This window comes from Haliotis asinina, chromosome 2 (assembly GCF_037392515.1).
Source record: "Haliotis asinina isolate JCU_RB_2024 chromosome 2, JCU_Hal_asi_v2, whole genome shotgun sequence".
Classification (NCBI taxonomy): Eukaryota; Metazoa; Mollusca; class Gastropoda; order Lepetellida; family Haliotidae; genus Haliotis; species Haliotis asinina.
The window spans coordinates 85045958-85073957 of record NC_090281.1 but is presented as its reverse complement, the minus strand read 5'-3'; the positions used below and the strand labels follow the sequence as shown (position 1 = coordinate 85073957).

General features: G+C 39.2%; 1 protein-coding gene across 1 annotated transcript; it reads right to left on the bottom strand.

Moving 5' to 3' along the window:
• LOC137274476 (kinase D-interacting substrate of 220 kDa B-like) lies at positions 1 to 27986 on the bottom strand. Its single transcript, XM_067807678.1, has 24 exons — positions 27927 to 27986; positions 25139 to 25403; positions 24582 to 24680; positions 24133 to 24231; positions 22086 to 22184; positions 21164 to 21262; positions 20451 to 20549; positions 19967 to 20065; positions 19150 to 19248; positions 17013 to 17111; positions 16574 to 16672; positions 16138 to 16236; positions 15805 to 15982; positions 15318 to 15479; positions 14714 to 14893; positions 13439 to 13607; positions 12967 to 13115; positions 12284 to 12540; positions 11470 to 11907; positions 10796 to 11006; positions 10422 to 10584; positions 9752 to 9939; positions 8826 to 9148; positions 1 to 4193 (listed from the first exon to the last, which is right to left on the bottom strand). The coding sequence occupies exons 2-24, from the start codon at positions 25247 to 25249 to the stop codon at positions 2850 to 2852; spliced, it is 4863 nt and encodes a 1620-aa protein (XP_067663779.1). The 5' UTR covers positions 25250 to 25403; positions 27927 to 27986; the 3' UTR covers positions 1 to 2849.
• Between the last annotated feature and the right edge of the window lie 14 nt (positions 27987 to 28000).

Below are 28000 nucleotides of genomic sequence, written 5' to 3'. Positions count from 1 at the left end.
TTTCAATGTTTTCACTTCTGTTTATTCATACATAGGCAGAGATACTTCTTGGGTTAGCTCAAGGGTACTTCACATGGACAATTGACCATTTTATCTGGTTTGCTGTTCGAGCAGCAATACTAACACAGGGCAACTGTATACCAAGGATTACCTCCTTTGGAATACCTATTCAGGAACAACCCATGGCAATTCTGGGAAGAAATCGGTCCCCAGCAACCTGTGCTGGTCAGTGAGGAGACTGAATGTTGGCTTGACAACTTTGCTCATGACATGTCAGTTCACACATGATTGTTTAACAAGGATATTATTGAGGGCGAAGCTGAACACACACTCAGAAATACTGGAATGTCTTGACAAACACATCAACAAAAATCCTCCTGTGCATCATCATCATCATCATCATCATCATCATCATCCACAACAACAACAACGAAACTACCACACTTCACACTGTCTTACACATGCTTACACTGAAAAATAAAGACTTTGAATCTGAGGTTGAAAATATCCAACAATTCTCAGTTTATGACACATAAATGTTGGAGTTTCTGAGATCTTGTTCCTTCAATGAATAATAACAATAAGAGCTATTCTTGAGTCAGAATACTAAAAACAAAATGCTAAGGTCGTATTGACAAAGATGTCTCAGCAATAACATTGTGTTCAAGCTTCAGAGAGACAATTCTTACCTCAGTCTATTCCAGAGGTTGTCTTGGTATGGAGATGCTTAAAATTTAACACAGTGCAGGACCTGTCATAGAAACACAGCCAAAGTGGCTTTGAACTAACCCTTTTTCGAAGTATATTTAGTTCCAAAAGAGCTCTATGTCTTTGCTTGGTGGTTCAAGTTATAAAACGTATAAACAAATTTAAGAATAGCTCTGATGACCATCAAAACTATTTTCCTAAAAACACTGGTGTTTCAACAAACAACCTTGTCAATAGGTTTTTACATCTACAGTGTTCTGGCACAATTCCATGTTGAACTCTCCTATATTCCATTGTACTTCAGCCTTTTACATCCTGCATATCCATCTTTGTATCGCACAAGACTGGAGACCTATCGATGCACTGTACCTGCCATAAGTTACTATGTCTGCCTAAATAGAACTTTTGATCTGCAATCAAATTAATTATGTACAATTAATATAATTAGTAAACTAGTATAACAAACATTTCTCTGAAGTCACACTTTTGTAGATTAAAAATTAGACAGAGGAGATCAGAACAAGAAGTCAGGGATGACTACCTGCAAATGTAAATAATGTACACTGCACTCAGTCTACTTCAGACCAGCTTGGGACCGACTAAAATGTCAGCATTAGACAGCAGTCCAAGTTACACAGAAATTTCTAATATCGATACCTGAAGGCTTGGGCTGTAAGTTCAGTCCAGTTTATACAGCATGCCAAAAAACACATATTCCGAGTTGGACAGAGTTCACTATACCTTGAAATATAAGTTCACAAATAAATAAAACAAAAGGACATGCACATTCATATTAGATATACTTTTCGACATAGAAGGAAGCCCCACAATAACTGGTTTAGTCTCAAAATTACCTTCAAATATTTGATAGCATAAAAGGTTAGTCTTCTACAATAAGAATCATTTTAAGACAATGTTGGGGTTGGTTTTTTTTGTAAAGTTCTCTGGGTGTTTGCTAAAATCTGAACAAAGCAATCTATTGTGAAATGTAAACAATAAAGAACACAAGATAGAAAAACAATCATTTCATCAGCTCAATATGGATAAGTATAAGATAAACAAATCTAATTAAATGGAATTCCAATTAAAAGCATGAATAAATTGTATAAACATTTAACAATACTTGATACAAACAAAACTTATCTCAATATATTACTTGTCATGATAGAGATAACAAGCGACTAACAAACAAAATCTGTCAATTTTAAAACACAAAAAACATTATGCAATAAAAATTTAAAACAAGTTCATACAGTAACACAACTATTCAAACAGACTGAAACATGTGAGATTGCATCAACTTTGATGGAAAAAAATGAACACAGCTTTTGATGAAATATACTAGTAGTATACTGCTACTTCATGTGCATCGCAAATAAGTCATGAGTTCTCATTGTGATAGATCATATTTTTCTCATAAAATGGACATAAAAACACTAACAGTCTTTAGTGTAAGTTGGCCAAAAAGGGCGTAATTTTTTATCATTATTTTGTTATATTTGTAGCACAGATGTTGCTGCAGTGGTGTTGATAGCTCTTCTGCTTAAATAATTGAGGGCTTTAGATGGTTAACACAACCATCTGAAGAGTAACATAATCTATACTTCAAGTTAATTTATGAAACAATGAAACTGCATTACAATCATCAGCAGACAGTCAGAATGTCATTAGCATGATCAGTTACCATAACATTACAGAGAAATGATTTTCACTGGATGGCATATTGAACCTAGACAGAGGCACTGTTTACCTTGTAGGCATTGTTCATTACAGTTTATTACCTCAATTGTAAGAAGAAAGATTTACAGGATATTAGAATCTAACCTATGTCTCTTCCAAGCTCCAATACTTGTTGATAAAAGTATACTCAAAATATCTGTAACAGTTAACAAATAAACTTAAATTTCAACCAAGTCCTGTGTAAGGCAAAAACATTGAGATTTGAAAAAAAAAAATGGTAAGCACTATGTAATAAGATCTGGGATGAAGTAAACATCTGGTTAATGTTCCGACATAATACACTATACAGATCCTACAGAGCCATCAAGGCACTGAATCCATTATAGATACACAAGTCATGTATTTAGGAGATAGTCATTACATTGGAAGTTGCCACAGGAACCTATCCTATCGCTTTGTTCTCACACAAAGGATTCCTTGTCCTCATCAGGCTTTATTCTGTCAGGATGAGAGGCACTTTTAACAATATATGATCCAGAAGACATCTCCGCCGGAACTTCAGATGGGGGGGACTCCAAACTCTTCTTTGCTTTGACTTGTTCTGATGCAGGTGGTGAAGTACGGAAATACTGAATAACACTGTCCTCGAACGACCGTTTCCTAGGTTCTGGGCGACGGGATGGGGCTGTTGGACTTCCCATGGTGTTGTCTGAGGAATCCTCGGATTCGATGCAGAAAGTGGCAATGCGGGGCTCTGACAGGGTAGATTCTTCATGATCCGAATCAGACTTTGATTTATGCTTTGAGGTGTTATTTTGCAAGAGATGGCTCTCAAGTGGAGGGCCTCCTTCGACTGCCGATGACCAAGCAGTTGCTCCTTCAATGACATTATCTGTAGGTATGGTGATGAGAGGGACCCTGTCAGTTTCACTACTGTAGCCCATGGGATGCTCCAAAACTTGAATGAATGGTTTTGCAAGCTTTTCCAAGCTGGAAGACAGTGTCTGTACGTGTCCATGGTCTTGGTTAGGGTGGTGGGCATCATCTTTTTTGTCAATCACAGGATACAACCTCTCACCACCCATGGCTCCCTCTACAGATCTATCAATGGAAGATGGAGTCTCTATTGTTGCAGTGAAAGTTTGGGAGGTGTCTCTCTTGGAGTTATCTATACTGTAACCAGCAGATTCCTCAGACATGGATCTGTTGTACTGAATCGGATAAGCAGTCTCATCATTTCTCTGGTCCATCTCTTCAACATCTGACGTCTCCTCAGTAAATTCCTCCAAAGCTTCCCTCAAGATGGCAGTCTCATAGCTTAGTTGCTGTACTATACTGTCTGTACGTTTGAAGCGCCCCCTTCGCATGATTTCTGCCTCTGAGTGAGCGTTACGATCTGGCATTGACGTGGAGCTATCTTTGCTTCTACTGGATGCTGCAAACTTCTTACTGGATTCCCCAAGGTTTGGTGCTGACTCTCTCTGGTCCATGTACTTGTTGTTGAAAGAACTGCTGTTTACTCCACGGACATCGTTGCTGGTGTTGCTTGAAGCTAGTGATGCTTCTGAATCTATCAAAGACAAGATGGCCACTTTGAAAAGCTGCCAGTCTCCAAACTTCATGCCCATGACTTTGCCCAACTCATCCATATCACAGTTGGCAAGAACTAAACCACTGATGTTGTTGTCACGGATACTGTCGATGTATATTGGAAGCATCTGCTGGTTGACTCCTTGCAGTTTATGGAGCAGGTTGCACACAGAATCAACATCTAGCTGACTCAAACAAACATCTTTTCCAAGGTCCTGAAAAACAGTGAACACAGCTTTGAACAACATTTAATTTATATCATGGCATTGACAAAATGACATCAGACAACACAATAAAGCATGGTACTGTAGTGGAAAACCTAGAACCTTCATCTGAGAGTCTAACCCATCACATTTCATTCATGCCCTAGGCATGCAACTCCACACAGAACATGAGATTAATATTTTCTTACGAATACTGTACCTTGTTTTTTTAAAACATAGATATCAGTTTGTGTCTTAACTGACACCATATCAGCCAAAGCCATGATGAAGTGATTGTGAGAAGATAATGGTACAGAGATGGACAACTTGCTGTTGCAATATTATTATACAGTTGAGAAAGCAAGTGATATAATCATGTTGTAGTTTTGTCTTAACTCTACATCAAGATTTTAGTCGACATATTCTTTGGCAAACAATCATTGTTATGAGGGTGGAAAAAGGAAAAGAAGAAACATTTTTCTGGCGAAAATGTTACAAAACAAAGTTTGTCTCATTAAACATGTTTTCTTGCAACTGATCAGTTTTGCTAAAATCTAAATATTTTAGACATTTAAATACTTACCTTACCATAGGTATATGCATGTTACCTCAAGCTTCGCTTAAAAGAGATGAGACAGTCTTTGATCCGCCATTCCCTTGAATGGCTACCTCATGTACTGACGAGTGTATAGGCACAGAAGTGGCATGATCTCACCCGCGCAAGCATAAATCATCAAAATATCACTTTTACTGGAGAGCTGGTCTGAAGAGCCCAGAGCTGGGAGGAGTGTCCAGCATTGGGAGGGAATCTCAGCCCTATGGTAAGGTAAGTATTTTAATATCTAAAATATTTAGATTTCAGGTTGTTCTAGTTCCTCAATGGGAACTGGGACCATTTTCACCCTAGCCAGTAGGAATGACCCAAGTCAGACCAAGCATTGTCATCTGTTTATCCTTCGGATAGCTTCTGGTAGGAAAACTAGAGGTGGGAACACATAAGCGTTGATTCCTTCAAATAAGATGCATAGAGCAACTGTCGTCTATGCAAATGGATCTGGTACTAGAGAAACGAATGTAGGCATCTGTTGAACCTGGTGGCAAACAGGTCTATTCGCCATGATCTGAATGTCTGACTGATGAGACGAAACACCAATCTGATGTATCCACTTTGTTGGAGATGCTTGTGAAGGACTCAAGACAACGTCTGCCAAGATATTGCATGCACCTTAGACAGGCATGCTTCATGTAGAAGCTACAGTAGTCAACAAAGTCACAGAGTTGAAAGACTAACAGTAGCAGCCTGGGAGATCATGTTGATCCTAGACTGTTTAGGCAAGTGGTGTGGTGTAGACCAACAGTAGCCTGTTCCTCAAAGCAGTCAACCAATGTCGCACTATGCCGATTACAACTTTCATCTCCAGGTGGTAGACATGCAAAGTACGTGCATTGCTTGCCCAAATCCCCCCCTGCAACCTTGTTGTCTGGATGGGCACCCCAACCTTGTAGCAACATATCTACATAGAGATGAATGTTGCAGTTAGTAGTGTCAGATAAGTCTCAGTAACGTAGCAATGGGCGTGATTGAAAACTTATCCGATGGTTCAAATGCTGAGGTGAGTAGGCCAAGAGGACACTGCCACTGTCGTAGTGGTAACATAGAGAGCAGAGCTTACGGTATCATGGCTTGAATCTTGTCTCAATACCATGTGTTGCGATTATTTTCCTTCCCCGGAATGCATCTAATGTGTGTCACATTCAAGTCTGACTTTGTCAATCTACTGGCAATGTGACGCCGTTCTGTGTACGCCACAGTCGTTGCTGCAGGAATGTTTCAGTCAGTTGACTATTCATGAAGAGATAATATGAACAGGTACACTCCTCATCTGTAATGAAGACGTTGGTACCTAAAACACTTCGTCATCAGATCGTTAACATAGTAAGATGTGAAGTCTCCTTACAGCTGACTGTCATAATTATGTTGCTGTTGACACCCAGAAACATGTACAACGCTGAATCAGCTGTGGAAGACCTCTTTGCCTCGTGAAGACAATCAAATGCCGGTTTAGACTGCAGCCTGTCATGCAACCTATCCAACGTTGAAAAGATTGTTTACATCTGTAGATGACTCCCTGACATGCGGCACTAGCATCATTCTGCACAGGGCGTTGACTTCAAGGATCAATCACATTGTAGATGGAGCCAAGAGATCATTGTGAAATCTTGTGCAGTTGGTGATTCCCTCGTTAGCATTCGGTTCTATCCAAACTTTGTCACTGTTCACAAGAGTGAGTATGAGTATAGAAGACTCATTAAAACCGCGCAAATTCTTCTGCCACTTAATACTGCCGTATGTTGACTGCTCTTCAGGTAGTTGTATCAGTGATCTTCCACAGAAGATAACACCATGGTCATTTAATACAGGAGCTGTGAAGCAAATGCCCCGTTTCCCCACATTGATACAGGTTGACTGTACTACACGAGCTTAATGAAGCCTCATAAATAATGTTGTTGAATTCTGGTACATGGGGACCTAATGTTAGTGCCTTGTCGCTAAGAGGATGCAGCCGGTGCTGAACATTGTACCAAAGCCAGTTGACTGTCTTCCCTAACGTTGTAAGAAGTATCTGGAGAACGTGAGCAGTGAAGGTGAGGTGACATCAGGGAGATCTAGGCCTGGATTTATGATGGCATCTCCCACATGTGAGGCACATAGAATGTCTCTCTTTATCTGTAGAGTGTTGAGTAGAACGGGATTTGGACCTCGAGCCACAGCGATGGCTATGACAAGGACTCCGAGAGCAACAGCGCCTGGGGGAGCTGGATTGCCGGGAGTGTTCGGCTTCTACAAACCAAGCATGCTCCTCCACAAGCTGGCACTGTAAGTCTTCCTCCCGAGAGAGGGTATGAGATGAAGACACTCGAGGTATGCAGTAGCCCGAGCTCTGACATCCAGACGGCATAGGCATCGGTGTTGCGTAGGTAGAAGAGGCATCGGCACTGGTACTGGCGCTGGATCCAACAAGTTCAACGCCGTAGTAGGGAGAGGTGTACAGGCGTTGACGCTTATGACACGATGGCTGAAGCAAGGGTCAGTGCTGGCGTCGGTGTTGTGGTCAGTGCTGGCGTCGGTGTCAGTGCAGACATCAGCATACATAGTGGAGACATGAGCATTGGTGTACAAATGCCAGCGCTTATGACACAATGACTGAAACAAGGTCAGCGCCTTTATCGGTGCTTGTACCAGTGCTTGCACCGGCACTGGACCCAACAACAACATCACCGCTGTAGTAGGGGAAGTGCAGGCACTGTCAAATAAGACACAATGACTGAAGCAAGGGACAACGCTGGCATCAGCATCAGGGTGGTGCTGGGCAAGGCAGAACCTGATGACTGCTTCAACAAGAACCGCTTCTGCACCTCCAGGTGACTAAGAACGTCGGGGTGAGAAAAGTCCACATGAGTGTCTGAATACTGTGGCTTCGGTTAATGACTAACAGGTGTAGACTCCTCCTGGTTCAGTACTTACTGGTACAAAAAGAGGACGATGGTCAAGAGTTTCTGGTAGGGATGACTGTGAACCCAACGATGATGCCAGGGGGACATCATCTGTCTTCGCTGTGTGAACTGCTTCTCAAGCCAACAAGGAAAGCCTTGAAAACGGCGACGGATATCAGTGCACAGTGATGATAGCGCTCCTTGACTGTACACACAATCCAGGCACCAAGGGAGAAGGTCCTTGGCTGATATCTGCACTCAGCACACAGTACAAACTGTCAAGTCATACACAAAAAACTGCAACACTTCTTGAGATAAGCAAAATGTAAAGTACGTTAAGCCCAGCAATAAGAAAAAACCCTACACAAAAATGGGAAACACCCCTATAAAACAATAAGCATGCCAAAATAGGCGTGACAGGGACAGTGACAACCAAGATGGAGGCCCCTACAAAACCCCAACATGGGTAGAAAAATAGAAAATAATTAGCAATCATATCAACAAATATGGTGAAAACAAGGCATAATGGTGCAAGAAACTACAACTAATACACCAAGACATACACATGCAGGGAAAATTACGATGAAGGAAACACCCGACATTTAAAAGGAAAAAGACACAAGAGGTAGCCAGGTAAGTGAAGACTGAAGTAAATATATCTTTTCTTAAACTTAAACCCAAACTTAAATAAACCATTCCTACCAAACCATTCCTACCAAATATGAACCAACCTAAAGCAAGAGAAAAAAACCCAAAACAGTAGGTATATTACTAGTGAATCAGAAACACGTCCACACTCGAGGACACTTGAAGTAAAAGTGATTTTTGAATGATCCGCGCTTGCACGGGTGAGGAGATCACGCCACTTCTGTGCCTATACACTCCTCGATACCTGAGGTAGCCATTTGAGGGAATGGCGGATCAACAACTGTCTGATCTCTCTTAAGCAAAGCTTGAGGTAATATGCATAGACCTATGGTAAGGTAAGCTAAAATTCTTTTATCTTCATATTTTGTTGGTTTTGCTGGATTTACAATTCAATAAAGAAAAGATCCCCAACCCTGACCTGATGGTCCATCCGCAACTGCCCCCTCCTACCCCTTCATCACAATAATCAGTCCTGCTGCTTGTGCACAGCACAATACTTACATGAAAGAACACCTGTGGCTGTGATCTTGAACCCTGTGCTGGAGGGTTCACCATGCTCTGAGTCATCTGACTTGGATGGGCCATGTACTGCATCGGCATCATACCCTGCATCCCCATTGGTCCATACTGCATCAAGTGACCAGGCATCATACCAGTGAAGGATGTAGCAGACGGAACTCTCTGCTGTAGACCAACAAAGCTCCCTCTGGTGGGCAGAGTGGAGTCGCTATCTCTCACTCCCAGCAAGGGAGTTGATTGAGGAGGGGGGTACACAGGACCTAGACCAAACTCTGTCCTCTGAATGTCAGCATTGTGTTGCATCTCTAAAGGGAAGGAGAATTTTTTGTTTCAGTTTTATTGCTTGTTTGATCTTTTACAGTTTAACCCTGTTCTCAGGCATATTTCAACTATATGGCAACAGCCTGTAAATAATTGAATCTGGATGAAAGCTGTGATTGATATGGTGAGTATCAGTCCATGACTCTGGAGAACATTAACAAGCAATGAAGTAGTAACCTAGCCTGGTCACCTGATCCACTCAATCACCCTTCATGACAAGAATAAGTTGTAGATGATCAGTTCTAACTAAAATCATATTTATATCATTTGCCCATTTTCATTGGTAAATGAATTGAACCATTCTGACATGTGGTTCCCCAAACAGCATCAATCAGTACTGTTCATATAAGTCTATTACATTATGCCTCTCACAAACACTGTTCAGGACAGAATGGTGCACAACATCCCAGTTGTCAAACCTGACCCACAGCTAATCGGGTCTTACAAGCATATGTCATAACTGTGAAACCTATGGCCAAATTATAATTCATCTGTTAATATACTGTCACCTGTTATTAAACTGTTATTATTGTATGTCTCTATGTTTCTATGAATCACAAATTTCTTATTGCCTACGAAAGAATTACCTCTAATGAGTTTTCGAAGGTAAGGGTCAAGGTTGATTGTACATGGAAGAAACTTCCTCAGATCACCGACGTTGAGAAGTGGTGTGTTTCCAGACTTGCTGGCTAAAAATGCCTCCAGCTTGCGAACATTTCTATCTATCTCTACAAGAGGGTCAACATCCTTTGAAGCAGGCACTCTTGGTGCAATTCTGAAAAATATCATATATGCAGAGTATAATAAAATGTCTCAGTAGCAAGTGGCGGGAGTCAAACAACAGCCTTTTTGTAAACATGACCTGGCAGGTTAACCCTGTCAACAAGCTGACAAATTATGGATTCCACTTGCAAGGAATTAAGTTCAGTTCTGTATTTAAGGTTCCCTTGGATTCACACCAAAGTCTACTTAAACAACGATTAGATACTGGAGAATTATTCTGACCCAAGATCCTAAGACTTGCAAGACGTACTAACAATCTATTCTGCCCTGATGTCTCCAAAAGGGGACAAGTACTGTAGAGACATGACACCTTAAGGCAAGACTATCAAGGTACATGGTATCTATTTTGCAATGTAAATATCCCTAAGGGAGACAAGCAAATGTTACTCGGGACATATTCTGACAAAGTTAGAACACTGTATCAAACACTGATGGGCCACGGCAAGAACTAGACAAAGACTAGAGGAAACTTACTTCTGATAGACAGAGTGCAGGGACTGGGATCTGTCAAGACAGTCGCTCTCCTCAAAATAGTAGATGATCCAGGAGACACGATATGGCCACTGTTCAATGATGTTGATCCATGCCATAAGACGATGCCAGTTGAAGTCGATGTTGTACGCCCGGAGGAGTCGAGCTGGAGACAGAAATTATTACTGTCACTGAAAAACATCTCAAAACTCATCTCTAGCACACCGCATGTTACCATGGTTACCAGAAGAACCAAAAATTCTGAATAAACTGAGGGGATTCACAAACAGATCCATATTTCAATTAACTTAATGGATAATTTAGTTTCATCATCCATCCATTTCAGCATCTATCTTTCAAAGCTAAGGCTTCCATACCTGTGACAGCCACGATGTTCATCAATCTCCTCATACTCCGCGGATTGATGTCACTGAAGTAGTCATTCTTCACAACCTGAGAGGAAAGGTCGAAGGATGATGTGTTGACCCCTCCCTGGGACCCAGTCAAACTCCCGAACTTGGCAGATTTGCTTCTCTTTCTGGGATACTTGGAGGTCTCACTTGATGTGGACAAGATGGAATCCTGGTGCTGAAACAGACCCACCATTACACAGCATTCTGTGTTCACACCATGCTGAAAGGAGGCTTAAATACTGACACTCAATGCACTTAGAAAACACTGTGCATCTATGTGTGTGTGTTACTGCCTCTACTAGTCTGGACTTATGCAGATTTGATACAGTGGGACCCCTGAAAAACCAAGGCAAAATGAAACACAGATACCTACACTGACAATACCTAATCCATCTTTGAACATTAGTATCAGGTGGCCATGTGATTGTACCAATAAGGTCCCTCTCTCTGAACACCACAAGGGTTGTTGTGCTAGAGGAGCGAGCCAAGAAACTACACTGTAAGACATGCCATGGAGTGTGTCTTAGTTCACATGAAACCATTGTCATGGACTTTCTCAGACCTACCAAGACTCTTGTACTTAGCCCCTAGTCTTCAGTAAACTTTCTAGGCTACAACTTTTTTCAAATGCTGCTCACCTTGTACAGTTTGCCTGGGGACTCAGCTTGATTCTCTTGAGAAGAATTACTTGGCCCAACTGATTCCTGTCTCTGAACTCTCACACCCTGACTCTGAAGGTAAAACGGTAGATGTACAACATTCCGCAGGTAATCAAATCCATTGACATTGGTGTCCAGGAACGTTGACTTCAGATTTTGCTCAATGCCCTTGATGATGATATGTGGATCCACAGCAAGGATGGTGATGAATGGAGCATTGTCATCAGAGAACAGTGCTTTGACAGTGTCGAGGACCTGAAGAACCTTATCTTGCTCACAGCTGTCCAGACCATCCACGATGACCACAAGCCGGGTCTGCCGCTTGGTGAAGTTGTCCATGCAGTTAACCATACGTGACATCAGGTCCACCTCCAGCTTCAGCTGCTGCATGAAGCCATCCATCTTCAGCATATCAAGCTACATAAAGAAGATTAAAATGTCTGAGCATTTTCAACAGTCTGATCGGCATTCTAAAAGTTGCTAAGTCCATCAAGTTGTATGCTTCCATCATTATTAATACTATCAGTTATATTACTAGATATCAACAGTGTTTACATGATTTGCACCTTGAAGTTTACTGTGTCAACAATGACCATGGTCACATACAGATGCATGAAAATATATTAATAATTAATAATAAAGATTCACAGTCACAACAATAAGACACTATCAGTCAGGTCATGCATTGTAATAACCTGATCCTAGTGACCAACAGGGGTTGCTGAGGACCTATCCTGACCTGAAATTCCAACAGGGGCAACAAAAGCAAAAGCTCACAACAACACATCCTTACATTATCAGCTGCTTTGAGGACTCGCTTCTTCTGAGAGATAAGCAGTGCCATTGTAGCCTGGGCAATGGTGTAGATATTGCTGATGAGGGTGAGCCCAATGATTGACACAATCGCAATGAGAACAGCATTGACTGCTGTGTTGTTGGAGATGTTGTAGACAACAACCATTGCGATACCGACTGCCACCACCAACAGGAAGATGATGACAAAGATGAAGTTTGGGATACAACAGATGGACTTGAACCTGCCCTTTGAGGCTGCAGAGGACAGAGTTTGTTAAAACTAAAAATGTCTGTTATGCATTATTCACTTGATTGACTGATTGATTGACTATTCAAATAGTCCTAACAACACAATAGTCAAGATGCTATATTTTCGCATAAAATCAAAGCGAAGGTAAATGACTTGACATTACCTAGCACTCAGCATAACCAGGAATCTTTGATGCATTAGGTCTACGAAATACTTTTAACTTTGGCATGTATTAATAGTCAAAAGCACTTTTGGAAACATGTCCATCCATCTTCTCAGGTGCACTCAGTGCTTTATGAAATGTTTCTACAACTGGCATATGCAGTGAGTAATTAAGTGATTATTATGACAGTTAAACAAACCAACTCCATATAACCATCATGTCTAACAAAAGTCTCAGAATGGGTGACAAAGAGTAATTCACAACTTACGATCAGTACGAGGTTTGAAGACACGAAAAAGTCGGGACACCAAGATACCATACTCATTCTCTACAGCCTCACACAAAGTTGCTATCATGGCTGCCAGGGACTTCTCTCCTCCCACACTGGTCAGTCGAGTGCATTCAGAAAACAGAAACCTGTGTGAAGGAAGAAACCTGATTATTTAGTTTCCCATGCAGTGTTTACATTAGCCCACAAGGTACAGATCCATAAAGATCCACATTAGAATTAGGCTTCAGCACCCTATGCTGAAGCTTGCCATGTCAGAAGCAACTTACAGAATTAGGTAGCTACTGACTTGGTTGATGCATTTCACTGTATCATGATCATGTTCATTTTTGCTCATGATATCAATCACTGAATTGACTGGTCCACTCTCGATTATTTACAGACTGTTGTCATATAGCTGCAGCGTTAAACAAACAAAAAACCAAACACAATGTAAACTTAAAATTTTTACCTGACAGAAAAGACAGAGGCAGCCATCTTCTCTGTGGAGGAGCGTCTCTTTTGGTTACAGAACAGCATCTTTATCAGCAACGTGATGAGGTGCTGCTTCTCCCCTAGGGCCTGACTCAGACTTACAGCAAAGTTCATGTCATATCTCTGAGCACAGATGTTCAGGATACCTGACGGACAAAATACAGACTTTTCATGACTATCAAACTCTGACGGGGAAGGTATACAGTGCTTCTTATACATCCTCCGCAATCACATAATGTAATTTTCTGAATAAAATTTCCATTTCATACTTATCATGACTCATGCTTGTTTGCTTGTCTCCCTCTTCTATTCAAACGTTTGTGGAACACTTGAAATTCAATCTTCAAAAGAGGGCATTTAATCACACTCACCCATGGTTAGCCTCCCTTCTATGTTTTTGCACCAATATTGGCCACATGACCAGCCATATTTGCCACTCTCTCCTTCTTTGCCAGTAGGAAGGTTGCATGGGTGACTTGGGGTCCCTATACGGCACTTTCTCTCTTGTTCTGTCAGATTATCATCTAAATTTGGCTGTATATGGTTTTCGGTCTGTATATTTCATTATTTGATTTAATAATACGAGTTATGTATATAATTTACGTATTATATATGTGTTTTCAACTTGTAATCATGGTTCATTACATTTTGATGAAAATTTGTTTGAGATGTAGATGGTTTCTTCTTCCAAAGTCTGCTGTGATCTTTGTCATTATTTGTCAGCTGAAGAATTTAATCAATATCTGTTTCCATTCTTAGAGGCGCAAGGGACAAAGTAAGAACAGAAGATCTTAAGGGGGAGACAAGCAGTATGTTGCGGTTAATTTTTTGCAAACCGGTTCATCTGATAGAATCAGAAATTTTACTGACCATGAGGTAGAGGCAAATACGCATTTTGAGAGAACTGAAAGATAATAACAAGGCCAAAACTTTAAAAAAGGTACAACATAACTTCTGTGCTGTACAGCTACAAAGAGTGGGCAGTTTGATACTTAATGGTTAAATGCGTTCGTTCATCACGCCAAAAACCCAGGTTCAATTCCCCACATTGGCACAATGTGTGAAGCCCATTTTTGGTGTCCCCAACCGTGATATTGTTGAAATATTGCTAAAAGCCACATAAAAGTACACTCACACTCTCACTACAGATAGCTGGTTGAGATGAATACATGTGCATCTTTCTGTAGCACATGTTGAGAACATTTCACAGAGAACAGAGACCATGCTGAGGAAGATATTCAGCATCACTCACCCAGGAATCCATACTCCAGTGGGAAGAGTCCAAGCCCCACTCCAAGGCCAACCTCGAATCTCACTGCCAGACCTAACACTTCTCCAATGATGGCGTTGATCAGGAACAGTATGATGAATAAAACCCAGTTGAAAGAGAAAGGCTCCTGCACATTCTGCATTGTGAATGACTTCATCTCACCTAAAAATAGTTATATCAGACAACTGTTTTCATTCTGATCAATTCTGGTTGATACAGATAAGAGGTTAGGATTATAAACATGACAAAAGCAATGGTTAAAAACAAAGAAAAATTATGAAAGATCAAAACATAAGACTGAAAATGACCAAATACTTAGAAAATAGCTTCCGGTGCTAAACTTTGTTTTCAATGTTATCTAAAACAAGAGTTTGATCAGAAGACCATTTTGAATTGCAATCAAATACTGTAGAATTTGGTTCTTTTATAGTGTTCAAAGGATTCATATTCAAACCATAAGCTTTAGCATTTGTCCTACACAAGGTAATCTCCTATCTTCTCATCAGTGTCATATACTTTTATCGATAATGTACCACAACACTAACAAGTCTATTCAGTAAGGTAACAGTACTGCCACCATTGCTACCTTTCAGTCTGCCAAGAAGGAAGGACTTGCCGCTGCCCCACTTGGCGTACAGACCAGCGGTGATGGGGGTGACGAGTCCTGGCTCACTGAGGATGTCAGCCAGGGCGCTGCTGTAGATTTCATAACCCAACAGATTCTCAGCATCAGTGGCATTCAGATTCCCTGAAACGAGCAGAAACATTAACCTTCTGTAGGACAACCTATACTCATTCCTGAATACTGACGTGATTCCAATAAATGCATATCAATCCCTGAAGTATTAAAACTTATGAAAGCTGTGCTAAAACATTTTGAAAGAGATTAAGAAATTCACATTTAGCAAATGAGAAAAAAAAAAAAATATATCAGGTAGTGCTAAGTGAAGACTGGATCCCACATCAAAATCTACTCTGCAGTGTACATGCTTCAGGAAAATCACAGTGTTGTGATGTGATGGCAAGGAATGCCCTATTCTGATTATTAATGGCCTGAGTAACGTTTGTCTTACTCTGTCCTAAGATCTGGGTAAGTATGCCTCGCTGGTGATACGTGTCCATGTTGTATGGTGTCTCCCCTGACTTGTTGGCCCGGTACAGGAGGCGTCCATTACGGGGATTCCGTAGAAGGAGCTCAGTGATACGCTTGCTCCTTGCACGGATGGCAATGTGCAGAGCTGTGTCACCTCTCTTAGAAACATACAAATGTATAAGTGATAACAACTGATTCTTACATGGATATAGACTGAGTTAAAATTTACTGTCACATCAAAAGTAATATGGCATTGTCGTGACCAAATAAAACATGAACACCAATGAACATCACTGGCAAAAATCTACTGTACCTTATCTGTGGCCGACACCTTAGATCCCTTATTTAGAAGTAACTTGACTATCTCCTCATTCCGGTTACGGACAGCTCTCAGTAGAGGGGTATCACCATCCTGAAACAGTTCAACTTATCACTTGTACTAACACAAATAGTTTCTTTTCTGGTGAATATATAGTTGCAAAGTGTATGCAACCAAACAGTTTTACTCAACTCAAGATGAAAACTACAGACTACACTACAATATTTAAAATTAGATTTAATACTATCATGTAAGGTTTAGGTCTGTTTGTAAGACATTTCCTACAATCCTTTTAAATCAGATTTTCAAACATGTAATGAACAGCTGTTAATGAATCAGAGCTATTTCTCTTAGGGAATTACTGATTTGAACATTTACTTGCAAAATTAAAAAGAATATAGTGACAAAATGGACAATGTATGACCCTGACCTTTGTGCTGATCTCCAGGTCAGGCTGGCTCTCCAGGAGCTGATTGACAATGTCAGTGTGACCTTTTTCCACTGACCAGTACAGTGCTGTCTTCCCCTCCTGTCACAGACACAAAGATGAATGTATGGACGTACTGAAAAAGCTCATATACCAATCCCATTCAGTGTTGTAACTTATTCATTGCTGCCCCCGACACAAAATGAATACAGATCACTAATACCAGTAGTCCTCTGGTTCAAGTTCACAACACAATGTAGTTAAGATTAATGTCTTAAAAGACATTGAGATGTTGATGACAAAAGTTTATTACTTCATATTTGATAGCCTTGGCAACAGATCTGATTTATAATGATGTTATCAAAATATTTTATTTCATGCCTAATTAAGCTGGTACATAATCCAGACCTGCCTAAATGGTCAGTGACAGTGTTCAACTTACTGATCCTTCAACATCAACGTCAGCATACTTCTGCAGCAGAATGCGCACCACCTCAGAGTGTCCTCCTTTAACAGCATGGATGAGCACCGTGTCCCCAGCCTACACATACAGTTCACATTGTAACACTGGCAGCACACACACATACACGCATATTAAAATAGTACCACTTGCAGGACACACAAATGCACACACAGGTAACAGTTCACACTGTAACACTGGCAGTACACACACAATAGTACACACTGTAACAATGGCAGCACACACACATGCACACATGCACACACATGCAAGCACACATTTCACATGAACACTGGCAGAAAATACATACACAGAGTACTGTTTACACACACACGGTTCACACTACAACACTGGCAACACACACACTCACATGCATACTTGACTTGACTGACTTGACTTGCACAGTAGTGTCGGCTACCCATTGGTCAAAACCAGTCACGTGCTGTAGGCATATTTTTCTATGTCAGACTGGACCATGCGCATCCGTAGTAGCATGTCACCAACTGTTATTTCTTGTTTGCATAGTTTGTAAACAAACACTAGACAACGCAGTTTGGTGATGCAACATTTCCATTCTTGGCAGTACTCTCCAGAAACCCAAGCCATCATTAAGCAAGAGAGACAGTCTATCCACAGTGTACACAAGTCATTCTATCTGTGCCACTAGGTCACAGTATTGTTGAGGTGTCACCGGTGCAGCTCAAATTATGGTCATCACTGACCACGAGAGTGTACACATATTGTCTCTCTGTATTTACCCACGGGTTGGCAATTTATTTATCATGTGTCTGAGTTAAAAATCAAACTTGAACTTCATTCTTGTTTGATACTTAACTCAATATTAAACTTGAACTTCGTTCTCATTTGATATTTAACTCAGACACATGATAAATCGAACTTGCGAACACATAGTAATTTATAATACACTTACACCACTGGCATTACACCTACATGCATTTCACAATTCAACACTGGCACAACACATATACACACAGTTTACACTATACCATTGGCAACACACAGAGTTTGAAGAAAACACTGAGATAACATAGATCTCTAGTGACACACAACACAATCATATGGTCAGTAAGCATCCTAGACTTGTGCAGTGGTTAGTAACAGACTAGAAATAAACAATACTTAATAACACCTAGAAATGTACAAAGTTAAGAAATAGACTAGAAATAAACAATGCTTAATAACACCTAGAAATGTACAAAGATAAGAAATAGACTAGAAATAAACAATGCTTAATAACACCTAGAAATGTACAAAGTTAAGAAATAGACTATAAATAAACAATGCTTAATAACACCTTGAAATGTACAAAGTTAAGAAATAGACTAGAAATAAACAATGCTTAATAACACCTTGAAATGTACAAAGTTAAGAAATAGACTAGAAATAAACAATGCTTAATAACACCTAGAAATATACAAAGTTAAGAAATAGACTAGAAATAAACAATGCTTAATAACACCTTGAAATGCACAAAGTTAAGAAATAGACTAGAAATGAACAATGCTTAATAACACCTAGAAATGTACAAAGTTAGGAAATAGACTAGAAATAAACAATGCTTAATAACACCTTGAAATGCACAAAGTTAAGAAATAGACTATAAATAAACAATGCTTAATAACACCTAGAAATGTACAAAGTTAAGAAATAGACTAGAAATAAACAATGCTTAATAACACCTTGAAATGCACAAAGTTAAGAAATAGACTAGAAATGAACAATGCTTAATAACACCTAGAAATGTACAAAGTTAAGAAATAGACTAGAAATAAACAATGCTTAATAACACCTTGAAATGCACAAAGTTAAGAAATAGACTAGAAATGAACAATGCTTAATAACACCTTGAAATGTACAAAGTTTAGTAATAGACCAGAAATACACACTGCTAGTAACAGCCTAGAAATGTTGGGAGAGGAGAAATCAAGTGCTTGTGTGACACTGTTTGGCTTGTATGGGAAACTACAATTGTGTTTGTTTCACTTTCCATGTCTTCACAATTGTATTTGGTATCAGATATGAAAGGGTTCTGGTCAATAACAATAACATTGAGTACAGAATGTAATAGTATGCATCAATTATACAAGACAATAATTACCCGATCTGCTACATTCACATAGGCTCCTTTGGTCATGAGGTCATGTACGATATCCACAAACCCCTCCTTGGCAGCAATAGCCAGAGCTGTCAGCGCATCCTGAAATCACGCCATATGGTAGTTACCTCCCTTCATGTGTCACAAGCCTTTAAAAAGTTGTCACTTTGGTAAATCATGGCAACTTCTTGTCATTTCATGACAAAGTGGTCCCTATAATAGCCCCTCATCCTAAAATTATTTCCAGTGCTCCAAATACTCTACATGCAAACAGTATTGCGTTTTTGCTCACCACCCCATTAATTGTGTGTCAGTGAGTGTGCGTGGTTTTATGTCACTTTAAGTCATAATTCTTAGCATTATCATAGTGAGGGCCCCTGAAATGGCCCTACGGTTCATTACATATGGACATGTGTTCCCTGATGCATAATATTCAAGATTGTTTTACAGATTTTTAACTTCCAATAGAAACATAAATACAGATACAATCTTATCATGAAAAAACCCCCAAAAAACATTAACTGACGTAATCACATGCAACACACCATTATCAGGTTATTGTTAATATAGAACTAAATTACTCCACAACTAATTAAAATATACTTTAATATTGTTCCATATACTCTGCATGCATATTCCCAACAGTTTATGATCCATTTCAGTACAAAGCAAACAAAACAGAAATTAGTTGACACAGTAATGAACATGATGAATGAATCAAAAGTGTGTAAAACACTGTTACCATGGTAGCACACTGCTTTAGAAATACTGTTATATTTGGTCATCAGTTGAGATGGCAACAGAGAAGCGCAACACTCACCTTATCCACTGCATTTACATTGGGGTCGTGTTCCAGAATAGCACGCACAACGTCAAGGAAGCCACCTTGAGTAGCTACAAGCAGCGGTGTCCATGAGTTCTGAATAAACAACAGCACATTGTACCATTATGTTCAAATAAAGAAGTATACATTCTGTGGACAAAAACAATAGTTTTAAGTATTCCTTAACTTCATCTACTTAAATACAGCATGGCACTGTTACCACGGTGACATTAATACAATCTTTCTGGGAAATCAGTAGGCGTCATTTTGAAGTTAATACTTCATCACTACCAAGCATCAGTCATGTTTCTTAGAACACTTATGACATGGAATTGTTTTGGCTTTTTTTTATCTAATGGCTTTCATTTGATACATATTTTCTTGTTAAATGGGCACTTTCAAAGGTAAACTGGTAGGCATATCTAGTCATTAAAGAATGTACATTGATACATAGTTCTGTTTCCTTTGCTGATAGGCTTACCATTCCTGATGAATCCACATTGGCACCTTCGGCTAACAGACATTCTGTTATCTCAAGATATCCCTTCCTGGAAGCCCAGATGAGTGGTGTTGTTCCATACTGTGACAAAATTACAGTAGGCATTAGCCTTACCTACATTCATTAAGAACTCACTCTATTGTTTGTTGTGTTTATGGAGGAGGCCTAAACTTAATAACCTGAGTCCACATTGTGCACTACGTGCACTGGAAATATGCAACATGTGCACACCATTTCTGTGTTCCAAACTCTTAAACAACAAACTGATATTGAAGTCAATGCTCCCAAATGTTTAAAAAATATAACCATGGTAACATCAAACCACTAGTCACTAACAAAAAACCAAGTACATGACTGATATGAAATCCTGGACACTTTTCATCACAAACCACAATACACAGCAAGCCCTGTACACCCTGTTATCAGCCAGTCAACAACAGGGAAGCAGCATTCCCTTTGGCTTGGTCTAATTTAATTTCTTGGTAAACCAATCAAATATCACAGACTCACATGCTTCATTGCTTCTATCTCTGCAGCTTACTGAGTGCCTCTCTCATCTCTCAATTTTGCCTGACTTGCAGTCAATGTACATGCCTGATGATCAAAGTTAAATTAAAAATTGAAACTGATAAAGTCCTGTCTGTCCTCCTTGTGAAATCATAATCTGTCCAAGATAACCTTCATATAGGTATTACCTTGTCTGTGGCATTGACCTTGGCACCACACTCCAGTAGCTTCTTGACGACCTCAGTGTGACCTCTGCCACTGGCCCAGGCTAGACATGTCATGTTGTGCTGCAAAAAACATGGCAGACTTCTCTAAAAACTGTCCATGTCCTGTCATGCTTTCAGCAATTCATTACCACAAAACATGTCTCAAAACATATCACACTACTAATAAACAGTCAGTCATTAAGAAAATTTTTCTGTGGTTCAGTTCATGGTAATGAAGTATCATATGTCTGAACTTTTCCAGTTGCCCAACTGCTTCATCAAGGAATGAGACAAAGACATACCACCAAAATCTAACTTAAGTAAACAGATTATGTAACTTATCAAATACATTAAGAATTAAAGTATGTGGAATCAAATATCTTAGCTTGAATACAATTCCATTTAATAAAAACAATACAGAGGAACACAATACAATAATAACACAGTGAGAGCATCTGTTGATCATATTGATAACATTCACATAGAATCACAATGCTACAATGACACACAGTAAGCAAGATTAAATAATGCAACAATACAATTGTCTTTGCTAGCAAACATAGGGTACAAAGGACCTGCTTTCCCTGGAATCCCACATGGAACGAAGTTGATATTTTCAGTTGTCGTCCTATATGAGTTTGTTTGTTGTTTAACACCACACCCTCCAAATTTGACAAATATCTCAACTGCATGATGATGGTTGTAAATAACAAAGACTGGAGTAAACAATCCACTGATTGATATTATGAGCAGTTCAAGCTGACAAGTTAACATGACATGCAATTAACCAAAAGACAAAGCCTGACCACCCAGTACATTTCAAAACCTCCTTACAATGCAGTGTTGGTTGCTGGGACCAATTTTAACCTGGATGCTCCCCTGGGCTATCCCACATAAAACTTACCTCTGCCTTCACATTAGCATTAGAACCTCTGTCTAGGAGTTCCTGTACCACCATGGAGTGCCCCTTGTAACTGGCCCACATTAGGGCCGTCCACCCACACTGTAACATAGACAGCATGGTCAGTTAAACTAGGGGCTTGTGGATGTTCTGGAGTTTATGAGTAATGTGTATACTAGTCATGCAAAGAGCATATTTTTTTTAAAAATTCTATGAAACTGTGCAAACTCACATTGTGTTAAATCAGCTGTTGGTCGATGGCAGAACTTGTTATTATTAGTTCCAGTATGTATGTGAAGAAGATTAACATGTTGAACTGTCTCCAACATGACATTTTAATCATTACTTGCAATACGATGAAAGGTTAAATTGTTTTAGAATAATAAATTTACCAAAAGAAAACAGAACCAAACTATAATATACAAGAGTCACCAGAAGACGACAAATTCCCCTTGGCCCCATAAATTGGAAAGAACAATTCATCTGACCAATATTTAAAGTTCAACTTGATTTTTTTTCTGACAAAATCTAAATCGTTTCCATGGATATCATGAAAAACATAAATGCCAAAACTGCGCAAATAGCAAAAGGCACTTCAAGATCTGTTTGATATATCTACCAAGTGCTGTAGAAACATACTGAATGGTTTTTGAGTTCTGCGGAAACGAAGCCCACCCCTCCCTTCTAAGACTAAGTCCAAAACATTTCTCTAGAAAACAAGAAAAATAAAAAGAAGACAAAGTCATCAATATCCCCTGCAAAAGCAAAATCCTCTTCATGAATATGTCTACTAATTATGATTACATATAACAGAGTGGGAGTACACTACCACCAAATTCTGTCAAGGTCAAACTTGTTGTCATGGAAACAGAAAAAATATATCAGTCAGATATCCAAACCTACCAAAAGGCACCACTAAAACACCAGATCTACCTATGTGCCAAGTTTGGTGATGAAACAGTGAATGGTTTCAAAGTTCTGCTCCCTAAAAGAGCACAACAACCAATTTAAGTCAAAGTCACACTTGTTGTTATGGAAGCCACAAAAAGTAAAATTCCCATACTGGTGTAACCCCCAAAAGGCACTTCTAGGGATCATGGTGAACATGGTAATAATGTGTACCAAGTTTGATAAAGCTTAAGTTTGCTTAAGATCTGCTCTGGACATCCCCATCATCCTAACATCGTCAAAGCCACATCCTAAGACATGTTGCCATAGAAACCACAAAAAAATAAAATTCATATCTGGATCTAATAAAAAAAAGCATATCTAGGGATGATGGTAGATATGTGTACCAAGTTCGAGGAAGATCTGCTCCAGACAAGATGCTACCCTCTTACTCACAGTGTAAGTCATGTTTCCATGGAAAACACAAAAAGTAAATTCACATCTGGGTCTAATCCCAAAAAGACACATTTAGGGATCATGCTTGACATATATAACAAGTTTGATGAGGCTAGCATGCATAGTTTGGAAGATCTGCTTATGGTCACAGCCAATTCATGTTTCCATGGAAACCATAAAAAATAAAATTTGTATCTGAGTGTAAACCCCAAAAGGAACATCTAGGGATCATGCTTGATATCTGTACCAAGTTTGATGACGCTAGCATGTATAGTTCAGGAAATCTGCTCTGGACAAGGTGACATCCTCACAGACACAGTCTAAGTCATGTTTCCATGGAAACCACAAAGAATAAAATTCACATCTGGGTCTAATCCCAAAAGGGCACATCTAAGGATCATGCCTGACATGTGTACCAAGTTTGGTTAACACCTGTAGTTTTTTTTATAGGAGATATGTTTTGGACAAAGTATTGTGGACACATGGACGGAACTCATTTCTATATCCCCTGCAACTTCGTTTCTATATCCCCCACAACTGCTATGACATTGCTTCACAGTAGATACACCATTGTAGCACCATGAGATACCTTTCACACTCTAAGCTGTGTCTTTTCATTAATCATAAGACACAAAAATATATTTAAAAAGAATGAAACCAGACATTAAGATGGAGCATGACTGATGTGCCACAAGCAGGTACTGACCATGTCTCTATGTTCTATGGAAGCCTTCTTCTCCAGGAGGACTATGACAATCTCCAGGTGCCCCTCCTTGGCAGCACAGAGCAATGCACTCCAGTTGTCCTGGGGAAATCATTCATATACTGTCACTTCATCAACATGGTAAAAGGGGTGGTGCTGTAGCCTAGTGGTTAAAGCTTTCACGGCACACCACAGATTTGTTTGATTCTCCCCACCTGCCATGATAGTTCTTGCTTAAAGCTGCATAAAATTATTCTCACACACTTAAAGTGCATAACATGAGCTGTCTGTTACTTCGCAGAATCTGCAGCAATGTAGATTAATTTTACAGATGTTACACATGTTTGAAATAGTTTAAGAACATCCCAATTGAAAGGATTTTACAGATGAATTCTATTAACATAAATAAATCAGTAGTTCTTTAAGTTCTTTCAAGTATTATATATACTCACATTATCTACAGCATTAGGGTCTACTCCTGCATCCAGTAGTTCTCGCACAATGTGTAGTTCCCCCTTCTCACTAGCTAGCATCAGGTATGTCTGACCATTCTGGAAACAGGATCAAAATGTAGCACAAACTCACTTCTTTGACCTGTTTTTGCCAACTTGTTATTAAGAACTGAAACATGTCATGTTATTTTCACTTATGTTTGTTGTCCCCATTCAAGAAAGTGAGCTTAGCACAAGATTATGTTAACTCATACGTTAAAACATGGACTTATGACAACAATCAAAGGACTATTATCTTTTTAACACGCAGGTCCATGGTAAAACAGATAACCTCCGTCATTCACTGCAGGTTCACCAGGTGATACATGGTCTTGTGCATAGACAGACTAACATGATCACAATTAAAATGAAGTTCAGCACTGAACTTAAATATGGTTTAACAAATGGCCATCACTGTTAATTTTCTAAGAGCCCAAAGCACTTATTAAGGCATAAATGGTAGCTGAAATGAAAGTAGGAATGCAATGTTCTCTTTGTGAAACATGCCATGACGATACCTCATCTCTCTCTTCCAGGTTGATGTTTCCACTCTCTAGCAGTCCATGTACAGCAGACAGGTCCCCCTTCTCAATGTTGTCCCATAGCATCTGAGCCTTGAACTTAGCCATGGTGCAATCTGACTAGCCACAGTTATCACAGATGGATACTTTAACTAACAAATGGGCAGCGGTAGAGTATGATTGTGTCCTAAATGTCCTTATTTACACAGGTAATATCCTTAATTTGACATGATTGTCCAAGGTTGGAATGTATCAGTTGACTCTGGAAACAAGAGAAAAGTAGCTTAGGCTTCGAGTGAGTGAGTGAGTGAGTGAGTGAGTGAGTGAGTGAGTGAGTGAGTGAGTGAGTGAGTGAGTGAGTGAGTGAGTGAGTGAGTGAGAGTGAGTGAGAGTGAGTGAGACCACTTTTAACAATATTTCAGCAATATCACAGTGGGGTCACCAGAAATGGGCTTCACATATTGTATCTATATGGGGAATTGAACCCAGATCTTTGGTGAGACAGGTGAATGCTTGGACTACTATGTTACCCCACTGGTCTCAGTACGAAAAGTAACCATAGGAACAAGTGCATGGTGAATACGAATATGATGACGATAACTGTTTAATTTCAGGAATATCACAATTCATAATGACAACAACAGTGAATATCATAATCAAGTGAGTGTGCTTGTAGCTACATGCTATACTCAGCAATATTCCAACTATGTGATTACACCAGTTTTCACATCAGTGTCTTGCTACAGAAAAAAGCCCTAATAATCACCTCTAACTTTAATGGATAGTGAGTTGGGTGTTACAGTTTCAGCAATATTTCAGCTATGTTATACCAGGAATAAGCTTCATGTTGTACATACTATGTGGGCAACTGACACCAGACTTTCTGATTCATGAACAAATGCTTTAACCTCTAGGCCACACCACTGCCCTAGATAATCATTATTCACAGTTAAAATAATCATGTACCACAAAAACTCTGGTCATGCAAGCAAAATTTGCAAAACGGCAACAACAATATTTTCCGCTAGAATTGTTTTCTGAATCAATTACAGGTAGAAAAAAACATCAGAAATGTTTAGCTAAATTTCCAATGCCAAACGTTTACACTTTATTTCATCGTGGGATTCATCAACTTTTCAGACATGCTGCTTGACAATTAACTGCCTGATCTCAAGAGTATATACCAACCATCATGTCATGATGTACTGAATTGTGTACAGATAGTTAACTGCTGGATGGATTTAGATAAAAGAACAGGATTAGACTAGCCATGATACACAATATACATTGCAATAACAATGGACTAGAATTAGTAGTATCACCAACAAACTAGGTTTGGAAGTATTGTTCCAAGGTATTCCCTCAGGGTAAACAATATAAACAAATAAGATAAACTTAATCTTATTAGGTCAAACTACTACAAGTCTTGGGTACATTGAAGGCTTGTGTAAACAGAGTAACCACAGTAAACATGTAAGTGATAACAGATTTAATATTTGTAAAAGCAGGTCACACATCTTCACAGCGTAACTATGATTATGAATGTCCTACTTCTGTAAAGTTCTCCACATTCTGAATCCAATCTGTCAAATTTGCAGCTTAGCACGACAGGAAAATCCATGTTAAAAATGATGAACATGTTACACTTACAAAGTAATAGTTTGTCACATTCTTTTTGTCATCATGACTTTTGAGAGATGTTTCTAAAACCTAAACCTGCACACTGACTTGACACACTTTGTGTAAATATCACCATGGTAGAAGCACTGAGCGGTACAAAAAGTCATATTTTGATTTACTATATGCAGAGACTTACTTGAACACACTGATAACACTGATAATCACCAACAACTACTTCAATTTTTACAAAAGAAACCATGAATTTGAACTTGCATACATGGGTTGCAGGAAATTGTTGAAATTAGTAAAACTTAAAGGTTTTCATCACATGCACTACGTCAGCTGTGTGTGCACAATAGTAAATTAAGGGTTACATTCACTTGCCAAAGACTTATCTGGCACACAGTATTCTTTCCTAGAATAATACCTGGCAAAACATATCACGTAAGAAGTATTTTTGTTAGTAGTATGTTTTCTGGAATGTTTGGGAGTGTACCACATGACATAGATATTTCAGTTTTGAGGTTTAAATTAATCAATCCTTAGACAAGTACAAAGATAGGGGAACATATCATGTTATCAAGTGTGATCATGGTGATATGCATGACATTTACCATGGTTACAGAAGTTAATAGACTTTTAACATGCACCATTAATAATAAGTCTCATAAAGCAGTACTTCTGAGAAGTATCATTTAAAAAAAACTTGATAAGTACTATGGTGCAGTTCTACTGTCAAATAATCTAAACAAAGAAATGTCAATGAAATTATTTGGCCGATTATTCTTTGAAACCAAGTTCACTTTATAAAGTGCATTACATTTTCAACATACATATTATTCTCCTCTGCATCGGCAAATGTTTGATGTACTCGTTTGGCATTTGTGAACAACTGAATCGTCCCTGAATGGAGCCTAAATGGAGCGATGATTACTGCGTATATCAGATAGGGACTGACATTATTACTGGGACTGAGAGGATACGAGAACTCCCTCTTCTAATATAATCCGAACTTGCATTTATCATGACAAGTTTGAAAGTCATGCAGTCATATCACATACTAAAGAAAAAATCTGTACAACCATGCAAAATATATTAACAACAATTCGTCAAGAAAAACAATCATGTTCAACGGCTAATAAGTCAGAGAATGATGAATTGTTACCATTTCTTCCAACGACAACGTTGTTTAGCATCATCAGCGCTCAGCTGACATCTTCTCGTTATGCTGCGCGAGAT

Excerpts from the sequence above, each read along its gene's own strand:
- LOC137274476 (XM_067807678.1), bottom strand. The coding sequence starts at position 25,249 with ATGGCTAAGTTCAAGGCTCAGATGCTATGGGACAACATTGAGAAGGGG. Across the intron at positions 17,112-19,149 it reads ATGTGAATGTAGCAGATCGG|GCTGGGGACACGGTGCTCAT; the intron begins GTAATTATTGTC and ends CTGTATGTGTAG. Across the intron at positions 15,983-16,137 it reads AGGTGTCGGCCACAGATAAG|AGAGGTGACACAGCTCTGCA; the intron begins GTACAGTAGATT and ends TATGTTTCTAAG.